This window comes from Micropterus dolomieu, linkage group LG12 (genome assembly GCF_021292245.1).
Source record: "Micropterus dolomieu isolate WLL.071019.BEF.003 ecotype Adirondacks linkage group LG12, ASM2129224v1, whole genome shotgun sequence".
Lineage (NCBI taxonomy): Eukaryota > Metazoa > Chordata > Actinopteri > Centrarchiformes > Centrarchidae > Micropterus > Micropterus dolomieu.
In genome coordinates this window covers 7515467-7537103 of record NC_060161.1, presented here as the reverse complement: position 1 = coordinate 7537103, position 21637 = coordinate 7515467, and the positions used below count along the sequence as shown (strand labels likewise).

Sequence of the window (21637 nt, the reverse complement as noted above, 5' to 3'; positions counted from 1 at the left end):
AAGAATCTTTTAAAAGTAAATTAGATGTAGAATTGTTCACAGTTAAAAGCTTTTTGCTGGTCGCACAAAGTTTACAACGGACGACATTACTGCATTACTGCCCAACACTGCTACCCACAATGTAGACCGTTTTCTTGCACAAGGATTTAATGAGTGAAAAGGACCCACAAAAATGAAACTGCTTTTTTGTCCGATTGAAATTAATATTATACTAGTGGTAAGCTCTATAGTTTACTACTATATGAAATTATTAGGATTATACTAACAATATAAAAATAATATTTTATTATACTAAAATTACACCAATACATTAAAGGTTCAGTGTGAAAGATTTAGTGGCATCTAGTGGCGAGGGTTTTCCAATCATCTGTCCAGTCTACCACTGCCTTCTAACCTTTCATAGAGCGTAGGATAGCTACAGTGGCTCACACAGCACAAAAGGTGTCTCTTCTGAGACAGCAGAGAGGCCAGTCAAGAAATGAGGTTTCTTTAGGTATATTTATTAAGAAATTATATTTGCTTAATTATTCAGTAAATGTTATTGTGACTTGGCCACTGACGGACGAATGGAAAATGTAAGCCACTGTTTCTGCACCACAGTCCATTATAAACACATTAGATAAAGTTTATACAAACATTGACAAGTGAAACACATTGATTCTCACTGTGATTATGGACTCTCGCCAAAACAGCCCGCCAACAATAATATCTGGCTCGCGGCCAGATTATGGTGCTTTGATAGCGGCAAAAAAATGTGTTTGCACGTAAATTTGGCATGTGTTCTGCTTATGCTAAGGTAGCCTTATTCAAAGCATTCTGCACACCGCTATATACTGGCCACTTGTGGCGGTCTTACAGCAAAAAGAACATGCAGAGGCTGAATGTAGCATATAATAATGGCATGAGACTGCTCTTAAAACAACCAAGATGGTGTAGTGCTAGTCAAATGTTTGTTAATGTTGGGGTGCCTACCTGTAAGAAATCTTATTTTTCGATACAAATTTAGAATGTCTGTCTCTTAAAATAGTATTATACAAGCTTTAGCCCACAATGATTTTAGCTCGGTCAGGTATACATCTAGACTGTGGAGACATTGGCGCTCCTGTTTGTATATTACAAGTGAAAGATATAGACTTTTTTTATTAATTAAAATAAAAATTAATTAAATTAAAATTTTTATCTATGTACTGTATATTTATTGTTGTTGTTGTTGTTGTTTTTGTCTTGTTTTTTCTGTGTGCTATGGACCTTCCATTCTGAGTCCTGAATAAAGTTATTATTATTATTAACATCTAATTCATCCAGACTCACGGGGCTGTTGTGGTTGGTAGATTGGCTTGCAGATGGCTAACCTTAGCTTGCTTGCTCGCTAACATTATTGATAAATACTATCAAGAGTTCATAATCAAAGTGGGCCGATCTCTCACTCGCTGTCTGAGGTCCAAGCTGGGTTAGTTAGCTCTTATCTCGGCTCACGTCCTCTCTTTCTGGGGCGATTACATCCTGGTCTTGTTTTGTGTGTTAGTCGAGCCTGTTATTACTTGTGTAGTTATAAGAGCAGCACAGTGAAAGCAGGCCACTGCGCCTCAGCAGCCACTGGGACCTTGGCAGAGTAGAGCAAGCTATGGAGAGAGAGAGAGATAATGAACGAGGGCCATCAAGCTCGGGCTGCCTCCCTGTGGGTACCGGCAGCAAAGCATGCTGGGAGGACGCACACACCCTTGCAGTGCAGGCTAAGGAAACCCCCTTCATTGTTGTTGTCAGATTAAAACTTAATATCTCCATGGAAGTCAGCTTTGTTTCCAGCTTCACCAACATGCCGTTTAATGTTTTCAAATCAGTTTTGGAAAGGGATATTTGAATCCATTTGTCCCTGAATGTTGTCAACCCAGTGAGTTGATGGATGAAAATTGTATTGTATTTGAGTTATGAGGTTTTCACACAGTCTCATTGTAGGCTGAACAGACGGAATCGGGAACAATAGAGCTCTCTCTGTTTCTGTGTGAGCCCCACAAATTCTTGTAAACAGGTTCAGCTCCTGGCATACTGAGCACTAATAAACAGTAACTGCTGAATGAACATTTAACAGCAAATGGAGTCAGACAAGCCATGTGATAATAATAAATATAGTGCAATAAATTACATTACAATTTTAGCGGTTCTGCAACAAGGTGTGTGTGTGTGTGACATCTTTGAGCGTGAGTGTGTATGAACCTGCATGTCTGTTCACAGAGCTTGAATAATAACGATTCACTTAAGGTGCAGTTGTCAGGGTTACTAGATTGCACGTTGTCACCCTAGGAGCCTGCGTGTTATAACTGAAATTTAATGCTATACAGCAATCTTGCAACAAATCCTGTATTTATGCAACTTACGATGCATGCGCTATGTGTTTTTGTTGACAGTTTGTATGGGTGTTCATTCAACTCTATTCTACTATATGGTCAGTTTTGAGGCTGTATTTAGTTGTGGTGTTGTATTGGACTGCACTTTATTGTAGGGCTGCAGCTAATCGAAGCTTCTACAGATTATTTCATCGATGCATCGTATAAGAAGTACTTTTACTTGCCGGCGGCGCCCCAGCCACCCTGTTACAACCCTACTGTATTGAAAAGGTGTTTCTAATGATCAGTTCACCCACATTTACAGCACATGAGACACCTCTGACACAGTACTAACTTCAGCTTGCTCCCTCCTTTAAAATTCCAGCTCACAGGAACGTGAAAACATCTGAAGGAATTAAAATTCCCTCTACATTGCATGTGACCAAAGACTTAAGTTAAAGTAGGGCTGATAAGGGGGCTCTTTGCAAAATGTAAATAGCTATTTCGAAAAAACAACACAGGTCTTTTTAATTTTGTACGCCAAAAGTGATTTAAAAAAAATAATAATAGTTTTAGGAATAACACATTAAAATAAAATGTAGGCCTTTTGTTTTATACATTTCTGACTATGGCCATCAGTGCTGTACATTTGTTTTCGTGTGTGTGTGTGTAGGTCCTAATATAATGTTCCCTTTAAACTAGCTGGAGCGCTGAGGCCTGAACCATCCCTGAGGCATCAGCCCACATGGTTTCTCCACCACTTACACAAGGCTTTTTAAATACCCCCTTTTTCCCCACGCAGAGGGAAGGAGTGGCAGCTTGTGAGTGCCAACCCATTCCAGACTTACGTAACGGACCTTGTATAGAGGCTATCATTTCTGCATGCACAACTCCTCAAAGGACATGCATACAAACATGAAACAGACATCTACAGCAATGTGCCTCCCTCAGTTATTCTTGGCTGCAGGTGCCAAAGGAGATTTATGGCACATGATCATGTTTTATTGGGCCAGAGTTGCAGGTGTGTGTGTGTGCATGCGCGCGCCTTTTGTCTGGGTCTGGCTGGGTTTTTGTTCAAATTTTAGAAGACAAATACAATATTTTTCCATCAAAGCAACCACTTGCAGTGGTGATGGAGCAGTGGATAACGCACATGCCTTGGGTGTGACAGACCCGGGTTCGATCCACTGTGAGACACCAATGTGTCAGTGAGGAAGACACTTAACCCCTAGTTGCTCCAGAGGCGTGCAACCTCTGACATAAATAGAAATTGTAAGTTGCTTTGGATAAAAGCGTCAGCTAAATGAATAAATGTATGCACATAATTTGTACTGGTACTTAAAATACCTGTAAATGCTCACACAGGATTCACAGCCTTAATTTACCTCAGCTGCAGAAAGAACCAGGGCTTCATTTGGAACATTTATGGTAGAGAACTGACTTTGTCTAATTTCACCTGTTTTGATAACTTTAGTTATTCAATTTAGTGAGAAACCTTCCTATTTTCTGAACTTCTCCCATTTAAATTAGCTGTAAATATAAATTCAAAGCTGACTCCATGTTTACTAGTTTTAATAAATTCAGTGCTATGGTAATTCCACCATACAATAGACAACAATAGAGTCATGTGCAGCTTCTGCACATATGTTTCTCATTAAAAGCCTTCCAGCAGTCTAAGGGCACAATCCCTTCTTCAGGTTTCATTTAATTTAAAAAAGGGGGAGGGGAGACGTGTGTGTAATAGTACAGATATCAGTGAAAGTGAATAATAGTACTAATAATGATAGCAATAGTAATGATAATAGGATGTTCCTGATTTTTGCAATTATATGTAGGTGGAATAAGGCACACTTAAAGTTTCGCTAACTGATTAGTTTCATCTGGCTTGATTAATATAATTAATGTAATTACAGATATAATTGAGTATCATCTGCATAACAATAAAAGTTTATGTAGTGTTGCCTAAAGTTGTTTTGATAGGTAATTCCAATCACACCAGTGTTTTTTACGCAGTATTTACTAGCAACAAGGCTTTTAATTGTTTGTGCTGGCTATTATTTAATTTTGGATTTTACTCACTCTGTGTTCCCGGTGAGTTGGTCATTTGTCACTTCAATTACATGACTTAAATAATAATAAAAACAGCCCTTTTCTCTTCCTCTCTCCTGAAAACATTCATACCAAAGAATATCGGAAAGATAGAATATCGGAAAGATAGAATATCGTCCGATATATCGGCATATTGGATTTTAAAATCCTCATATCGAAATCTGCATCGGACTTAAAATTCCCATTTCGGTTGGGCTCTATTTAAAATATCTGACATGATAAAAAATCCTCTAAAACTGAATTTAATTTAGACTAAACTTTAGGACAAACCATCATATTGCAACTTAATATCAGTGTATTTTATTGTAGGCCAGTTGAGAGCCAGCCAGCATCAGTCTGACACTTTCTCTCCACTTCTCTGCAGTTAAGGATCTGGTCCACTGGCGAGACCCCAAGAAGTCGGGCTTGGTATTTGGTCTGTCCCTGCTGCTGCTGCTGTCGCTGGCGGCCTTCAGCGTCATCAGCGTGGTTTCCTACCTGCTGCTGGCCCTGCTCTGTGTCACCATCACCTTCCGCATCTACAAGTCTGTCGTCCAGGCCGTGCAGAAGTCTAGCGATGGACACCCCTTCAAGTAACACCAAATTCAATGCTTCTTTACCTTTGACCTTTTCTTACTTGTTGTTTGGGAGATTTGATTGATCTGGGTTTGATAAGGTTTATGTGTGATGAATTGGCAAAGTATTCTCTCAGGACTTTGATTGTGAAACCGAGTATTGACCAAAGCAAACAAAGAACTCCTTTAAGTTGACAGGATTGTCAGTTCTGTCTATGTGGCTCCCGATATTCTTGAAGCCTCAGGGAAAAAAAACAAACCTCTGTCATGTACTGATATCTGTTGGTGAACTCCACCTCTGATTAGCTAGTACTCATTGCCTCCGTCTGTTAGGTTGGTTAAGGTTAGGGTGAGCTTACAATTAGCCAATCAGAGGTAAAGTAGGGGGCAGTACTTGATGCAAAGCCGGGGCAAGTTCAATCTCAAAACATTTTGCACCAGTTTGCTACGTTTTCCAGTGATGTGCAGAGAATTGCATGCAACTCCAAGTACTGTTTTAAAATGACATTCTCTTCTTTGTGGGTTCATCAATGGTGAAAAATGATTCGCAGTGTATATTTTATGAACATTTAGAGTCATCAAAAATGTATTGCACTTAGTAGAAGTAGCATTTCTTGAGATTTAGCAAAAATAAGTGGTGATAACCACATTTGATCAATGTGCACAGCAAAGTAGAAGTAGGACTGGGCGATACGGCCAAATATGTTATCACAAAAAAGAATTTCAAATTTCATATCATTCCATATATCGATAATTATCAGGATAAATGTCAAATCATTATTTCTTTGAAGTTTAAAGGCTGATTTTGTAACACATTGGTCCATGTTTTGAGTGCTTCTTCTTTTTTGCAATAGAAAAACAAAATGATTAAACTTGATTAAAACATTTTGGAAGCCCAGTGTTCCTTCTGAATATGAAGACCTGAAACAGCTGAAGTAACAATAATACTTGGAATGCTAGCTAGGTTGCTAAATGGTACGGGACACACATTCAGATGGTTTGCATGTGCTGCAGCACTCCAGAACAAAACATTCACCAACGAAAATATTTAATATCAAATTATTGATTGTGATATAACTCACTGCAGCACACCGAGCCATGTTACTGCCACATGTTTTAAACCATTATAGTACACGTAGCTGTAAAGACTACTTAGTTTCAGAATGTTAGAGGTCAGGTATGGCATTGCCTGATGTAACCTCTGCATCTTCTGCTTTTATTTATACTACAACAACTTTTATAGTGGAGCCAGAGCCCAGAACACAGCTCCTCTTCAAAGGCACCACACTAAAAACTCCTCATAGCTCACTAAGACTCTAAACCAAAGAATTCAGAGAAGGAGAAAATTGGTCTTTATCAACAACCCCATAAACATCACATAGATTATTATGGTCAGTTTTTGCCACTTGTTATGAAGATTCTTAAGTGGCCTTTTTAAAAGTTCAGTGTATAAGTTTTTGTGGCATGTAGTGGTGAGGGTTACGAATTGCCCCCAATGGCTCAGCCACCGCTCCCTCCTCTTTGCAAGCGCGTAGTGAGAAGCTACACGCTCTGTCGGATCTTGTACTAAATAATGTGTGTGGTTCTCCATTTGTCCAAATTTCACTTCTCCTCTTACTTCTGAAAAACCACACCACTACTACCTCTTCTTCTTACGTGTTCATCGTAGTTACGAAACGCACTCTGTAGCGCCGTTTGTCCGTTTGGGCTACTGCAGAAAATGGCGACGCAACATAGTGACGTCCATGTAAGAGGACCCGCGGTGCTTGTAGATAGAAATGGCTTATCCTAAGGTAATAAAAACACAACTGTTTATTATGTAAGGTCTTTATACACCAATGGATATTATATTGAATTTCTGTCGATAGATGCTCCTAAATATTACACACTGGACCCTTTAAACCACTAAGAAACAAATGAAAGCCTCCTTAAAGCTTTTCACCGCAGGCTGGTTATGTATCTTTTCCTGCAGCACACTCTGCCCGGACACTAAACCTCATTTTGTGCCTCCCCATCTGCAGAGCGCTGATAGATAAGGATGTCAGCATCCCCCCAGAGACTTTCCGCAAGCACGTGGACTCCAGTCTGACCTACATCAACCGTGCCCTAAAGCAGATGAGCCGCCTCTTCCTGGTCGAGGACCTCGTGGACTCCCTGAAGGTGAGCAGCTCCAGCCTTCAGTCACTCACTGTCCACTGTCATCCTGACTTCAAATCATTTAGTCTGCTTATAATGGGAATGTGTTCCCACTCTGTCCCATAAAGAGTCTCCTCCTGGGTACAGCCTTTTTATAACTCTGATTGCTACAGTAGTAACTCGTCACTAGAGGGTATCAGTCAAATTAGTCAGAATCTGATTAGTATTGTTAAAATACAGCCCAGCCGTTATGACTGTATTGTTGGATGATAATTATTTAGCGAAGGTAAGTTATTTGTATTGTGTTTTCACAATTTAAAAAAGGACGCGTAACATTAGAACTAAATAATTTTTTATGATTGTCTAGTCATTAGAAAACTTGATGGACATATCCAAAGAAGGTTAAAGTCAAGGAAAACTGGACTTGGGTGAAGATACTAGAAGTTTCGTCCCTCATCCAAGAGACTTCTTCAGTTCTGAAATGACTAGTAGGGAAAACTCAGCTATTTAACCTCTGTAGGGTCATTTGCCAAGATCATGGATACCGCTGGTTCATTAGTGTTCCTGGCTGTTGTAATGACGGTCGTTAGACTCAAAGACTAGAAAGGCGCGATACAAATACGGAGCCGTTGGAACCACCCGTGGCCAAGTCTGAACAACCATCGTTGGCATCTTCACCTGATGCCAAGAGGTAAATCTTGTTAAGTTTCCTTCAAAGTGATTAAAGGATAGCATTGTAAGTGCGGGATAGGTGGTGGTGCTGTTTGTCCGTTTGGCGTAGGCCTCCCCTGTTCAATGACGGCTTCTCAACCCTGGTGTAGATGCTTCCTTGACACCTCTTTCAAACCATCCATCTTCTCTGTCTAAAATGTGCACCTGGTGGTCCTCAAACGAGTGTCCTCTGTCCTTCAGATGTAAGTAGACTGCAGAGTCTTGACCTGAGGAGTTGGCCCTTCTGTGTTGAGCCATGCGTTTGTGTAGTGGTTGTTTAGTCTCCCCAATATACAGGTCTGTGCATCCCTCACTGCATTGGACCGCATACACTAGATTGCTTTTCTTGTGTTTGGGTGTGCGGTCTTTGGGGTGGACCAGCATCTGTCTTAGTGTGTTCTTGGGTTTAAAAAACACAGGGATGTTGTGAGAATCTTCACAGACAGTAGAGTTCTTCATTTGATACCTTGCATAAAATTCCACCTGTTGAAGCCATAGTAGTTGATTGGTAGCCTATTGTTATTTTTATTGTTGTTGTTATGGACAAGCAAGGTTATCCATTGTATTTTTTTCTTGTTTCAAGTAACTGATACATAAAAGTTTTGGGAAATTGTATCAGATCGCTCCTCCTCCTAATTAGGTCATCCTCACAGTAGTATTATATGGGGAAAGATTTTTTTGTTTTCCCCATTTGATTTGAATGTGAGAGGAGTGAAATAGTTTAGTGACTAAATAAGCTGGGCGAAACAAATTTAATAAATTTTTTTGATTGTGTTGAAAGTAAACAACGGAAAATTATTTTGTTAACTTTCAATCAATAAACTGAATTGAAAGATCTCCGCAAGTGCTTTTTCCATGTGAGTGGTGAGTCGCAAACCTAGTCCAAAAAACTTCACATGTATAAAACGAGTAAGGAGTCTGTTTAAAGTGACAGAGACTTTAAAAGACTCACAGAGGAAAAGAGAGGCTGCAAGTCCAGCCGATCAAACCAGCTACACCTGAAGCAGCCGCAGCTGCAGCCTGAGGCCCCGTGAGTAAAATCAGCTGATCGCTGATCAATCAGTGAATAACAAATAAAAATTTACAGAGAAGTGTTAAATCCAGAAGATGAAACCAACTGAAAGCCAAGCTTGTGGCATTAAACAATGACAAACATGCCTGAGAGGTGAGGTGAGCAGCTGTTAAAATCACACATGGACTCGGCATGTGCAGGCCTTTTTTTATACAACTTACGGTGCAGGCACATAAGGACAAAAAAGGCGTGCTCTTCTCTTTCTTTCGGTGTGTTGCTTGCGTGTTTTGGCTGCAAGCAAAACCATACAAATAGTCATTATTTGTCGCGATCTGGTTACAAAAAGTATAGATTGAAGTACTTGTTTGACTGGAGACGTTTCGATTCTACGCAATACTGAGCTATTTCAGTCGATACCATAAAGGTATGGAGTAGCAAAATCCCTAGCAGACACTGAAACTGCTGATGCTCCTCTGCTAATATGCTGCTTTCACTACTGACTGGGTGTTCTCAGGCTTCTTCATCCACCAGGAGGTGTGAGAAGGATAAATGTTTCCTCTTTTGAGGAACCTATCTGGATGAACAGTGACACAACTCTCAAACATTCTACCTGGTGTACCATAAACCTAATGTTATTGTATATCTTTATTCCAATAATTAGCTGTGAAATGCAAAAATGTCAATTTGTTGAACAAATATGTTGAGCAAATATATCAACCAAGCACCATGCAGGACAGCCAGCACTAGCATGAAAGCAACCCGAGAACTGACAGAAGAAGACGACCTTACAGCTGCACTTATCAATATTTTTATATTAAGTCTAATGTCTTGACCTTACATCTCTGTCAACTCTATAGAGCATTTTTACATCTTTCAGCTCATTGTTTTGGTTTTATGCCCATCAACTTTATGGGTTAGATTTACTCTAACCAATCTTATCAACATCATTTCTGGTTTGCTACCCAAGATTTCATTTTAGCTGGAAGGGGTGAGTATGTAATTTGCGTTAAACATATTGCAGTGTTTTTGTCCTCTACTGTATACAGAGTACACCTCTGTAACTCCAGAGTTACTTTCACTCCTGTCTTTCCTCAGCTCCTTACTGCAACTGCACTACTTCCTGTCATCCTTTTTTCTCCATTTCTCTCCAAACTCTTCAGCATCTATTCTTCCTCGCTCCCAAGACTCCACTGCCTGTCTCTCCTTTATCTGTTGGCCCTGCCTCCATGGTGGTTGTATTTTCTGCTGCTCAGCTCCCTTTCATCCCTCTTTCTCATCATTCCATCTCTGATCTTCCAGTCCACATTTGTGTTTTTGTATCTGTATTTTCCATCACATACATCCTCTCTCCCTCTGTGTCCCCTGATTTCCCAGTTTCCTGCCTTTAACACGGTGTCACTAACTTGCACACTGCAGGCACCAACATGTGAATGAGTCCTTAGCACATCTGTCCATGTTACAGTAAATCTCTTGCTCTCTCTCTGCTGGTGTGGATGTCTTGTGGTTGCATGAAGGACATTACTTGCTCCAGGGTAGGACACATCAACAGCAAGTGTGTTCTCCACAAGCTCCCCGGTGGCGTCAGACTGTCGAGGACGATTCTCAACACACTGCTGTAAAAAGCCCACTCTTTGAATAATACCAGCCACCCATCATCTAAGACAAGACAATACTGGAGGTGAAACTTGAAAATGTAATGTAAATGTACGTTTATGTCAACATTATTTGATTTACAGTATTTTAATAGAAAGAAGTAATTAACTATGCAATTTTTTTTATAACAACAATTCATAACAGAAATTTTGTTTTTGGTTTTCACATACAATCGGTCTAGACTGTACTCTTTGTAATAGATACAGAGAGGGCGGCCAACTGCCTCCACTGGTTGGTTTGGGGGGCATAGTAGCGCAATGGTAGTGGTAATAATAGAAATATCAATAAAAATAATTCTGGGAGCGCATAATAATGTACCATGAGCTCTATGTGATATAACAGCCCATTCTCGTTCCCAGGGCATCAAATACCTACATTTTGAAAAAAAAGTCAACATAGATTCTTTTTAGTTGGGGTTAGGGTACATGACATTCTATCTCTCTTCCTAGATAATACAATTATCTTGTATTGATTGCACTTTTACTGGCGACCTGTCATGTTGTAGCCCACCTTTCGCCTGATGTCAGCTGGGATTGGCACCAGCCCCCCTCGACCCTGTACGCAGGATACGCGGTTGACGATGGATGGATGGATGATTGCACTGTTTTGTTTTGATTGCACTTATTGTTAACTCTTACTTCCTTCCCTAGGTATTTACCCCATTGATGTGATATGTACTATGAGCTCTTACTAGTACTTATTGCTGCTCTTACTAATATATATTGTCAGTTGTAGATCTGTATTTAATGTCTATTGATGCTTGTATGTTGTTCCTCAAATGTAAGTCGCTTTGGATAAAAGCATCTGCCAAATGAGTAAATGTAAATGTAGTTCTTGTCAGTACACGTGCCGCAGCATTCTAGATGAGCTGGAGAGTCTTAAGGAACTTATTCGGGCAGCCTGATAATAAGGAATTGCAATAAACCAGCCTGGAAGTAACATGTAAGTGCATGGACTATTTTTCTGCATTATTCTGAGACAGGATGTGCCTGACATGGTAGATAAAGCAAATGTCGTGATTAAAGATAATTCAGAGTAACTACATATTGGAGGTGTTTGGGGCCAGGCACAATAAGATTAACATCCGACAAATGCAGGGCATCCAGGTTTTTACATGCTCAAGGTGTTTTGTCTGATGCAAGTAGAAAATCATTTGTAATTTTCACCAGGATAGTCTATGGGCTATGATGTGTTATGTAGAAAGTCACACAACTGATTGGCGATGCCTTTCTCAAGGATCTTAGAGGGAAGAAAGGGGAAGGTTAGATGTAGGTCTATAGTTGGCGAAACTACTCACAAAGTCTCTAACAAGATAGAGGGAGACACAGTGTACCGAAATATGTTTATCAATAGGAAGTACAACAGTAATTAATCTAGTAAACATACAAATAGTCCACAAGAGTAAATGGAAATGGCACCCAATAGTTATTCGGCAGTTACCTAGAATCCATTCGCTGTAAAGGTGTATGTATTTCTTTCACATATCCCCATTGGAAAGGTTTTGCTTGTCTTGCAGTATTATTCTCAATGTCTAGCTGGGGACAGAAGTCTGTATATCTAGCTTCAGTACTGCTAACTGTGGAAGGATGTCCCTCTGTTCCTCGTAGCATGGCCTTTGACATACTTCACACATTAACATGTAGGAGTAAATCCACACTCTCATCTGTACTTCTTACTTCCAGCCATAGATACAAAGAAACACATGAGCACTCTGTTTGCATAAAGGTAGTTTATGGACTCTGTTTGCATAAAGGTAGTTTATGGACTCTGTTTGCATAAAGGTAGTTTATGGTAGTTCTTGGTAGTTGTTAGTGGCTTATAGAGCCCACCGCAAGTCCCCGACCCAGAGAGTCATAATACACCTATAGTGAGCTCTCTGTGGGTTTAAAGCTACCTACATCCAGAAAACAACATTTATTTAGCATACATGCTACTGGCCAACAAGCTAAAAACAAGTGTAGCTAGCTAGTGCTAGGTGAACACAGAGGACTTGACAAACGGCGGCGAGCTGAATAACCAACAGGGAGGGTGACATGTTATGTACTACAGAGGCAGAGACTCAGCTGTGTTGAGCTGCAGGGTCCCGATCCCTGCCTGTCAAGGCCAAATAGTGGTGAAATAGGAATTATTAAGCATTGCTGTCTGGAGATAGCTGGTGGCGTAGTTAGAAATGAGCCTGAAAGGAAGCAAAAAGGTATGTGTATCAAGGTGAGACTGCCATGTAAACACATACCCATACATTGTTGTACACAGGAATTAGGGCAGGAACACCAAGTCAGATTTTTCAGAGTTTGTGCATAAAAAGCTTTTTGGATGACAGCTTTTAAATAAACAGACACTTTGCACACACAGATCTGATGCTTCTAAAGTGGAAAAATCTTGATGAGGATAAGAAGTGTCAAGAGTAGGATGAATACTCCATTTATACTGTAGACACCTGGCCAGATTTCCCCACACTGGACATGCAGAACCATCTGGACCAAAGCAGAGTAGAACACTTCAAGATACACATTATGATGTAGACACCTCAATTTAATTGCTAAAATGCTGGAAACTCAAATAAAAATGTATGGCATTTATGATCAAGTTGATTCTGAACAGCATCTGACAACAGGCCACATTTATACCTGATGAAACATGTAATCTGTATCTGGATAAATTATTATGGAACTTTACATTTATGCCTTGTATTAATAAGTGCTCACATCTTGATTTTTTGTGCATTGAGATCAGATCACACTGTTTGACTCAATGTGCCAATTAGTTAGATGTGGCTGGTGGACTTGTATGCATGGTCCATTCCAGATCAAGGGACGCAATGCTACTTTTTGTGAAGGAAAACCTCCTACCCACTGCTACTTATTGTAGTTTTTGAAGGACAATATACAGATTGCACTTACACCTGACTGCCAATGTAATCCAGACCACCAGATGAGATCTAGCCAATCTAATCACAATGTGTTCTGCATGCATTTACACTACAACATAACAGATTTAATGAACTAGATTAATGCACACCCTTGTTCCATCTCTGTTTACAGCACCCACCACATTCTCTTTAATTATCTATACATTGCTCTTCTGGAGCTCATCTCTTCCTGTAGTCATCCTAAAAGATGGAGCCAATAAAGCTTTGACAAATGAAATACTGCAGGTCTGGGTACTGACACTTCAACCGCTGTAAATTTAAAGAAATCCCATCGCTTAATCTGAAGTTATAATTTGCATTCATAGCTGGGAAAACCACTTCGCTACAGATCCAGCTCTCTGGTGGTTGTCAGTGTCAAAGAGCTTTTGATTTAATAGCAGAGATTTCAACGACTCCTTTGCTTTAGAGAGCTGAGTGAGTGAGCTATTGGTGTTAACTAATCTGTAGCACTTTTTTCTTCTCTTCTATCAACAGGAGGCCCGGAATATTAAATAACCTGAAGTGTCCTGGGGGATACAATTATGAATTAAGTGCTAAACAGTAGAGATTTGGGCAATGGTCCAACTCTGTTTTGTTCAATTAGCATTTTTCCACTGTAATTTTTATTTGAGAGATAATATAGAAACAAGTAGTTTAGCCTTTCCAGGTAACAAATCACAGCAATCAACACATACTTGGTACAGTTTGTACAATATTACCTTGAAACAAAATGGAGAGCATGGCATTATAACATTGTAATTACCAGTTTAATTACCAATAATGTCTACTCTTGTCTCTCTCTACTGTCTGAGACTCCTAAATTTAAATTCAAATTCATCCTCCTCACCTCTTAAGAGTTTTTCTCGTTTAGTGTTTTATAATTATTGCATTTATTGTCTGCTTCATAGCAGAAGGGAACTACAAACTGCATTTTATTTTACAACCCTGTAAAGTTGATAAGCGCAGTGTCAAATATTCAGAGGAGAATTAGCCCGCCTCCAACAATAAGGCCACAGTTGCCCTTCCCTCTTCAAGTGCACGAGGAGGCAATGGCCCATCCAACACTTCTAGCAGTATATTATTGTTTTTTGTTCAACCTATTTCCTAACATGTCTAAGATGCAGATTAACTATCAGTGCATCCGTCGTAATTGCATCATCCAATGCTGCTGCCTCTGTCTACTTTCCTTCCTCCATATTACACCTTACCCCTCTTATCGTTACAATTTCCAAATCAATCTAATCAATTCCTTTTACTTCTTCTTTTGCCATTCACCCTCTCTCTTATTCCCCAGGACACTGATATGATCAAGCCATTGATATGTGATATTCTTCTTCAGTCCAACTGTACCAGACTCCACCCCGTGGCGTCATTGGCCAGTACCCTTGGATTTGTGTGGCTCATCTCCCACTCCTTCCTCCGCAATGTGTGAAACGTACCCAGCAATCATAGCAACCATTTTTGAGGGCACGAACGATTCAGAAAATCATCACAGTCTATGATAGCGTCATCATTGTCGTCATTAAAAGGATATCCATTTTGTCTAGCCATGACACAGTTCACGTGGAGGGTCACTCTGGGTCCGGCCGAGCACCAGTCATTATCCAAGCCTCCCATGTCCCAGGTTACAAAACTCAATGGCTGACTCTCTTTCTCATTTCTTGTTCCAGAAATTCAGATATTGGCACAAGCCTCCAACCCTTTTTCTGATTTAGAACTCTGAACAGGCTTTTTCCGCACACCAACAGAGTCCATGTTCCTACTGAATTCCTTCTGCTTCTGTACTGTCTGGAATTCATCGTTTCTACCCTCAACTACTATCCACCTCAAAACACTATCTGACATTTCTGTCCATTCTCCTAACACTCTAATATATCCAAATGCAACAAGACCAACGGTCCATTCTACCTCAACCTGTTCACCTCTTTCGACTGAACTTGCACCTAATCCCTTCAAACTTACAACCCAAGACTGGGCAGTCACGTTTGCCCCCTGAGAGGGGTCTTTTCCAGCGTACCTTATCAACCTCAGCAACTCTCCGAACGATATCTGAAACATCTTTCCATTTGAAGTTTCTTCTTGGGGCTCTACCGAAGCAGAGCACACAAAGAGACGGTTCCCCAACTCAGAGTCTCCACTCCCCGAGTTCCCTCCTGTCTTTGCCCTGAGTCTTTACCTCCCTGGCCTACCTGCCACGAACTGACACTGATCCATCTTTCTCCACCTTCCATCCATCCACAACCCTGATCCCTCACCTTTCCATTCCCTCATTCATCTTCCTTATCTCTTCATCTCCCTACCCTCAACTCTCATCCCCACATCCTTCCAACCCTCACTCTGCTTCCTCATCCCCACATCCCTCAACCCCTGACGCTTCTTCCTTATTGATGCATCCCTCCATCCAGATCCTTTATCCATTCTGGCATATAATCTCGGCTCTTCTCCTTCCTTACCATACAACAAAATATTCTAAATTCATATCTGTAGTGGCGTGGTCTTTGTTAGTGAAACTACTCTTGTGTTTCAGGGTGAACCAATTTGCTTGTAGACGCACACACATTTAGGAGGAGTGGATCAAACAGAACGACGTGAGCTGCTGCGATAAAACATAGCCAGTCTCCATCACCTCCCGACTGGCCTGACTCATTTATTGCATTAACCTCACTCACCTCTTGGTAATGATTCAGGCCAGTGAGGAAATGTCCATTTTGTTGTTTTTTCAGAGGTCAATACAGATGCAGGTAAAACACCAACAGTGACTACATTTCCACAATTCCCATCATCATGCTTCTATTAAACAAAAGCTGCATTTGTGTTGTTTAAGTAGTATATACAGTATTACTTAAAATGCAGATATAGTAGTACAGATTTTCACCAAATATATATATTGCTGTTCGTTAGAACGACTGATTCAACAATTAAGTTGTAAAAATGCTGTACTAGCTAAATTAAATATATTGACAAAATAAAAAATAAAAATTCTGTTTGGTGCCGTGTTGTGCAGTAATATGTTGTGGGGAGGACAGAAGAGGGAGTATGTGCATGATTAAGTCAAAGCAGCATTATTTAATTATAAATAAAATATGTCTGAAATATAAAAATAAACAGTGGGTGAGGGTAAAAGTTGGTGCAATCAGTGTTGATTTTGGTGTATGTGGAGAGTGTGCTGCAGGGTTGCTGTGAAATGTGCACACAAAAGCATGGCTGCAAAAAAACAACAAGAGAGTAAGTGGAAAAGAGCAAGAGAGGACCAAAACAATCTGGATGACAATGAAAAGTCATTACTCACATCTAAAGTTTCGCTTAAAGTACATCAATTGGTGTGCCAATGTTCTGTTATTTCCCTACAAATGTTATATTACCATGACAACATTCATTTTAATTAATTAATTCTAATTGTTTTGCCACTTTACTCTGATATGTAGTCTATGGTTGCTGTTTTTGATGACTTCATTTGACATGTTTTCCTTGAACATCAAAATAATGAAAAAAGTATCAATATTTGAGATCGATTGATCGCTATGTGTTTGACAGATAGATGAAGTTGCCATATTAGATTACCATTTGGCCAACATGGTCATTTGTTCGGAATTGCCTTGCAGGTGGTGTCAGTTCAGCGAGGAGTAGTATTATAGTCAAGACTACCCAAACCGAGACCAAGTCAAGACCAAGACCAGAGTTTATTGAGACCGAGACAAGACCAATACCAGTTCCCCACATTACATGGCACGCGATAAAATGTGGAACGAGATTTTCAAATTGATCTGAAAGATCCACATTCCCATTAAAACACCCACATACAGACACTTAGAGCTGAAATCTTTATTCAACACTCCTTTTCCATGCTTACCATTGTGACTTAATAGTAACAACACATTCTTAATTATGGTTATTGGTTATTTATTTGAAATCATTTTAAGCAAAACGTTTTACATCCAATCAAAGTTAGGATGCTAACAAATAAACCAGAAAATGCAAAAGCAATTTTTTCATTTCCCAAAGTTATTGTGTTGGACTTGAAATACAATTTCAAGTCCTCAATGTCCGAGACCGAGACAAGACCGAGCACACATGACCATCAAATATAGATATGAGCTGTCGATAATTCTGTTGTTTTTATATAACAAGCAAATACAAGTTTGCTTTGCTATTTTTCCGCTTGTGTTAATCACCACATGTTAATTATCAAACCTGCCATTTTCCCTTTTCAAGATCAAATTGCTTTTCACCACAGAGAATGATTTTTTAGATACAGGCATCTTTGTTGATGAGGAGTTTTAACCGCCCCACAGCTAGATCTCAGAGTGTAATTTTGCTGCATGCTATAAGTGGCTGTGGCATTGACAGCTTGTCCAGGCTCTGTTGTCCCCTTTGAATAAGTTCCAATGAAAGTACTGTGCCTCAGTACCACCAAGTCATTTTATATATATAAAATGTGAAAGTAATCCAGTTTATTTCTATATCCACTTTTGAACACAAAAAGCAGGCAGCAAAGACTGTCGTACTAGAAGTGCATATTCAGTTATACTTAACTTTCAATTATTACCCCCATACATTAAGATTTTAGGTTCATTTGAGGATAATCTCTAAAACACTGTCGTCAATAACTGATCCTTGCTTCACTGTCAGCTGTGGAACAAAATCTATGACTGTCAAAGTCCATTCGGTGATTTTCTCTGGATATCTAGGACCTGGTTGTTCAGTATCTAGTCTGAAGTCAGTCAGCAGCTCTTCTCTGAGGAAGTTTGACTTGTGTCGGCAGCTCTGCAAATTCTCCTTACTGCCCTGTCATTCACTCTGAAAAGTGTCACTCTGATCAGTCATAGTTGGATATGTGAGCTCCTGACAGATGTTGACATGTTTTGACAATGGCATTCCCGTCTCGAACCATAGGTGAAATCACCTTTTTGAAATTAACCTCTGAAATTTCAGAGACAGACCACACTGCTGTGCAGCCAAACTTTGTTCAGACCAACTGAACTTTATTTTAGGTGGAGATCCTTAGAGAACTTAGAGAGATATAAAATATGCCATGCTAGGGTTTAGGGAAATATTTTGGTTTGATGGAATGATTCAGTCATAAATACATGGAGGCCTAGGGCTTTTTCAATACGCTAGCTGTTTCAATATGTATTCTTTTTTATATATTTATATTTTAGTGCCCTAGTGTATAATTTGCTACATACAGAGTGCCTAAATGACCATAGTGGGGCTTGAAAAATAACTTTGCACTCCGTAGAATACCGTTTGCCTTTACTTTACTTTGTGTTTTCGTGTGGTACTTCATATAATAATAATAATAATTCTGCTGCCAACTGGTATTCTCAGATATCCTGATGATGTGTGAAATCTTAGGGATTGGAGAAGATTGAGTCTGTAGTCACATGCAAAGAGGAAATAATTATCTAAGTTTGACATGGTTCTCCGTTGTATTTCATTTCTAAAACCATCAAGGTCCTTTTCTCCATTATTTTGTAAGTGAATTATGACCATTAATATTTTTCATTTATGAATATCAGACAGCATCAAATAGAAAAAATAAAAGCCTAAAACCAAAAGGAATTCTGCCATTATTCTGCTTTTTACTTGACATTTATCTGAAAATGTTCAGCTGACATAAATTGGAATGAAAGAACAAAGTTCACTTGTGAAAACCTCAGAAGAATAGAAGCAGTAAAAGCCAATGCCTGTGCAAACAGGATATGCAATTATAAAAGACGTGTTCTGTCAGTGAGGTGAATGCAGGTCTGTATTGACTTCTCTTGTTAAATCCATTTCATCCCTGAGAGGTTAATGAACCTGAGAGGGAAGAACGAGCCCCAACGAGAAAAACCTTGAGGCATGGACTTTTTTTCTACACTCAAGTGTATAGTAATCCAATGTAAGTGAGTCTGAGCCATCTTTCTGTCTCTCTGGTGAGATGCTTGCTTGCTGTGACTGATATCCATGGTGGCAAACACTCTTGGCTTGTGATTCACTCAGTCCAGGGAGTCAGGAGAAGTGTGACAGGCCTGCTCTGCTCAGCTGAATAATTACCGCTAACCTGCTTCTCCACAGGGCTTTGCTGCTATAAACGGCCCGCTGTCTCACACTAATGGAAAATTACAGCCGTGGCAGTGTCTCAGCGGCAGGCACAGGTCGCCGGGGACCTGGGTGGACATATTCGGGTCAGTCACCGTCTGGAGAAGAAGTGTGAGGCCCTTGAGTAAAGAACCACAACTGCGAACAGGATGAGATTTTCCTGCCGTTCTTGCAATGCCTGTTTATCAGCAACGTCTTGTTTCCAGATTTGCTTCACTTTGGACCAAGAGTATTTACTGCTCCATTAACTGTGTACTGTGGCTTTTGATCATTTGGCCTTTGGCATACTGTCATTCCTGTATTTTTACCATTTTCTAGCATTAGTAAAATGTTTGATATTCATTAACAAAGACACATAGTAATTTGAAGTCACAATATTGTAATGTGTGTTTGTTTTCAACCTGGAGTCTATTTTCCCATATTTCTGTGTTCAAGTAACTAATTGAGACTTTTTTTTTTTACTTGTCACACCAAAACAGGACTGAAATGTAACGTCCTCTAAATTGCTTGTTTATGCCACTGACAGGCTCAGATTTTGTGTGTGTTTGTTTGTGTGTCTGATAACATTATGGAAAGGATCCCTACAGAGAGAGACCTTTCGTAAGAGTAAGATCCTCTTCGTTTAACCACAAACGCTTGCTACATCACTCTCCTCAAAGCCACCAGACTCCACAGTAAGCATGTGTCAGTCATTAGCCGTGTTTCCATCAATGTTTTTTTATGCACACATGATGGAAATTTGACCCATACTTCTTGTTTATTACAGCCGTGTGTAATGTCAGCTTCAGACGTAAATACGTTGCCGTAGCCTCGTTTATTCGCTTCAAACAAGCTATTTTTTCTTTTTTCTTTCAAAAGTTTGCTTAAATTTCACTTGACAATTAGATGGAAACACGGCTAGTCACCGCTTGTACTTTTTAAAGCTAGCTAAACGTTGTCACACAGAACTGTAACACTGTTTAAGGTTCTAATGCTTCCATTTCAAATGCTCTTTGGTAAAATAGTAGTTGTCTGTGTCAGACTCAGAATGCAACGCTGTGGCTATTTCCTGGAAGCTATACACTAGTGGATGCAAATATGTCATCTTATATTTTTTATTTAAATTTGTAATTAAATTACATTTTATTAATATAACAACTCATAACAAAAGTTATCTCAATGCACTTTTCATTTAGAGCAGGTCTAGCCCGTAGTCTTTATAATATGATGTACTCTGTCCTGTGATTGCTTTAAAATCAAAATAAACGGTTTAGATGTGCGTTCTGTCATTTCAAGGTCACTGATACATTGTTTCTGATGTCCTGACTGTCAACCATGCTGGCTTTGTACATTACAACACTTTTCACTCATACTCATTTAAAAGCTTTCCGTTAGATTTACTTTATTCTTTGTTAAAGAAAGAAATCTTTGAAACTCACGTGTGTTCTACCATCTTCTCAGAAAGTTGGATGCCTCGTGGTTCTTTTTAACAGTGCAAAATCCATCAAAGGGTAATTCACAGAGTTAATGTGCTGATATGCTCTGGCTGTTATCTGTTCAACATAGTTTCTTCCAATGTTCTCAAAGACAAATTTCACACCGTAGTAGATAAACTAACAAGATACTGCCTTTGTTGTTGTTTCACTCACGGCCACTGCTGTCTAATCCCTACTCGGGGACACAGTGAGCTGGCAGCGTTGGTCTCTTCTTCCACATTTCATGTTTTATCTGTGAGGTGTGACACAGTTTTGTCACAGTTTTTGGAGTATGAACACACATCCCCTGTAGGCTTGAAAAGAGGATATAGAGTTTTGTAGTTTTGTCTCAATGGAGAATGGAGCCTTGGATTCATGTTCGAGAAGTTTTCATCCAAAGAAACTTCTCAAAACAGTCAAGGAGCAAAATCCACTTTTTCTGTGTCCATCCATATGCCTGGTATGTTAGATGTTGGATGTTAAAACTCACCAAATCTATCTAAATGCACAATTTTCATGCTCATTGAAAGGCATGTTCATTGGGCTGCACACATTACACAACCTGCCTCCTTTCAAATCTACAAGAGGTATTTGATAGTGAAAATATTTTCAGTGCAGCAGTCCTCATAATAAATGTAATAAAACTACAATTTATTATAACTAATGCATTAGCAACTTCACAAAAATGAAGAAGC

General features: G+C 39.6%; 1 protein-coding gene across 2 annotated transcripts in view; it reads left to right on the top strand.

The window, feature by feature from the left end:
* The window catches only part of rtn3 (reticulon 3), a 71029-nt gene that overhangs the window by 20802 nt on the left and 28590 nt on the right, over positions 1-21637 (top strand). For both annotated transcript variants that reach the window (XM_046064850.1, XM_046064849.1), the window contains 2 exons: positions 4798-5005; positions 7009-7147. In XM_046064850.1, the coding sequence (XP_045920806.1) occupies positions 4798-5005; positions 7009-7147 (347 nt within the window). The remainder of the gene's footprint in view (positions 1-4797; positions 5006-7008; positions 7148-21637) is intronic.